This window comes from Mesitornis unicolor, unplaced genomic scaffold (genome assembly GCF_000695765.1).
Source record: "Mesitornis unicolor isolate BGI_N332 unplaced genomic scaffold, ASM69576v1 scaffold33389, whole genome shotgun sequence".
NCBI classification, from domain to species: domain Eukaryota; kingdom Metazoa; phylum Chordata; class Aves; order Mesitornithiformes; family Mesitornithidae; genus Mesitornis; species Mesitornis unicolor.
In genome coordinates, this window is record NW_010209869.1 from 1 (window position 1) to 1,805 (window position 1,805).

A 1,805-nucleotide genomic window follows, 5' to 3' on the forward strand; every position below is an offset into this window, starting at 1 on the left:
GATTACGGGCAGCCCCCTGGCCCTGGCGCTGTCCCCACCCTGCCTTCCTTCCTCGCTGCTTTAAGTAATCGTCTCTGAGACAGTTTTATGGGGCTAATCCAGCCACCTGCACTTAAGCCGCTCCAACACCCCCTGTTTGTCCGCTCCAACACCCCCTGCTTGTCCCGGGCCACCCCGCTGCCATGGGGAGGTACAGGGAAGGGACGGCTGCGAGGCCTGGGAAGACCCCCCCCAAAGGGCAGAAAAGTAGCCAGGGGTTAAAAATAAAAGGTGTCCTGAGGGGTGAGGGCAAGGAAGGATTGGGAGCGAGGGGATTGATGGCAGAGAGCAGGGCACGGGGTGACAGGAGGGCTCCTGGGGGCCAGCAGCGCTGTCACCTCGTGCCACCCTGCTTTGTGCTCCATGGGGACACGGTTACTGCCAGGAGGGGGTGAGGTACAGCCCCAGACCCCAGCACCCACCCCAGTGCTCCCTCCCACAGCCCTGTGCACCCCAGAGGGTCCCACACAGGGGACGGCGTTGAAGCAAAGGGGACGACTCCCGTTTCTGAAAGTCTGACGTAACGTTTATTTTTCCATAGACAAGAAAACATTAAAAACTGTGTGACGCCGGGCAAGGCACGGTCAGGCACAGACACCCCCGTTTCAAGTATGGGGGTGTCAGTCTGCAGCTGAAGGGGGGAGCCCTGGCCAAGGGCTGTGTCTTTGGTTTCAGATAGAAAAAGGGAAGGGGGTGTGGGGGGTTAAGGCATCGTAGCAGCAGGAGAGGGGCCCAGAAGAGCCTATAGTGTTCATAGTGGAGGGAGAAAAAGGGGTCAGACCCCATGGGAGAGGCGCCAGCGCCAACCTCCAACGGGGCATTTTGGGGGTGCAGCCCGGGGGTGCACAGTGTAGAGGTCAGAGGAGGCATTTACAGTGTAACTGGGAGGGAGCCCCCTCCCCAGGAGCGGGGACGCACAACCGTGTCCCCCTCCCAGTGCCGCAGCAGCGAACGGGCGTTAAGACTCGTGGCAAAGGGTTTCTCCGTGGCCATCAGCAGTCCTGCTCCGGCACAGCCGCTCTCTTCCTCATCCGGCTGCGCAGGATTCGGGAAGAGCCCTGGGCAGGGGGACGGATGGGTCAGGACCCTCTCACCCCAGCCAAACACCCCCACACGTCACCCCCCTGCTCCCCATTACCTCTTTGGCCGACGCTGTCCTCTTTACCGTGCGCAGGCTCTGGCTGCGGGAGATGGGTTTTCGGGGTGATGGCACCGGCGAGACCTGCAAGTCTGACCACAGCTCCTCGTCCTCCGTCTCACTTTCATACACCCGGCTGGCCAAGGGGCTGCTGTAGGCTGGGGACATGGCAGGCACATGATAGTTCCCATCACGGTTCCCCCTTGAGCCGCCCACCTCTGTGATCCCCCTTTCCCATCTCACCCAGCAGCTGCTGGTGGTGGCTCTCCTGCTCCTCCAGGTACAGGGGGTCCCGGTAGTGCACAGGGGTCTCGTCGGGGATGGAGCGCAGGTCCTGCATGCTGAAGCTGCGGAGACGCCCGACCAATGCACCCTGACTCTGATGGGGGGACAGAAAGGATGGAAATGAGCCCCAAATGTAGGTCCAGACACCCCAATGTGGCCAAGGTGATGCAATCTCCCCAGGCAGGGCTCTGCACCCAGAGACCCAGCTCCTGCCACCCACACCACCCACGCTGGGGCAGCAGCTTCCTCCCAGGATCCCAAAGCATCCTCATGGATGTAGAGCACCCAGTACCTTGGTGGCTGCCTGGACCGCGGCGGTGGCTGCCCGGGTGGGGCCCCCTCT

General features: G+C 62.2%; 1 protein-coding gene across 1 annotated transcript in view; it reads right to left on the reverse strand.

The window, feature by feature from the left end:
- Positions 1-1,177: 1,177 nt before the first annotated feature.
- The window catches only part of LOC104547354 (receptor expression-enhancing protein 4-like), a gene marked incomplete at its 3' end in the record, with an annotated part of 1,951 nt that continues 1,323 nt past the window's right edge, over positions 1,178-1,805 (reverse strand). The window contains exons 4-6 of the mRNA XM_010193001.1: positions 1,755-1,803; positions 1,421-1,556; positions 1,178-1,335 (exon numbers count right to left, since the gene is read on the reverse strand). Of these exons, the coding sequence (XP_010191303.1) occupies positions 1,178-1,335; positions 1,421-1,556; positions 1,755-1,803 (343 nt within the window). The remainder of the gene's footprint in view (positions 1,336-1,420; positions 1,557-1,754; positions 1,804-1,805) is intronic.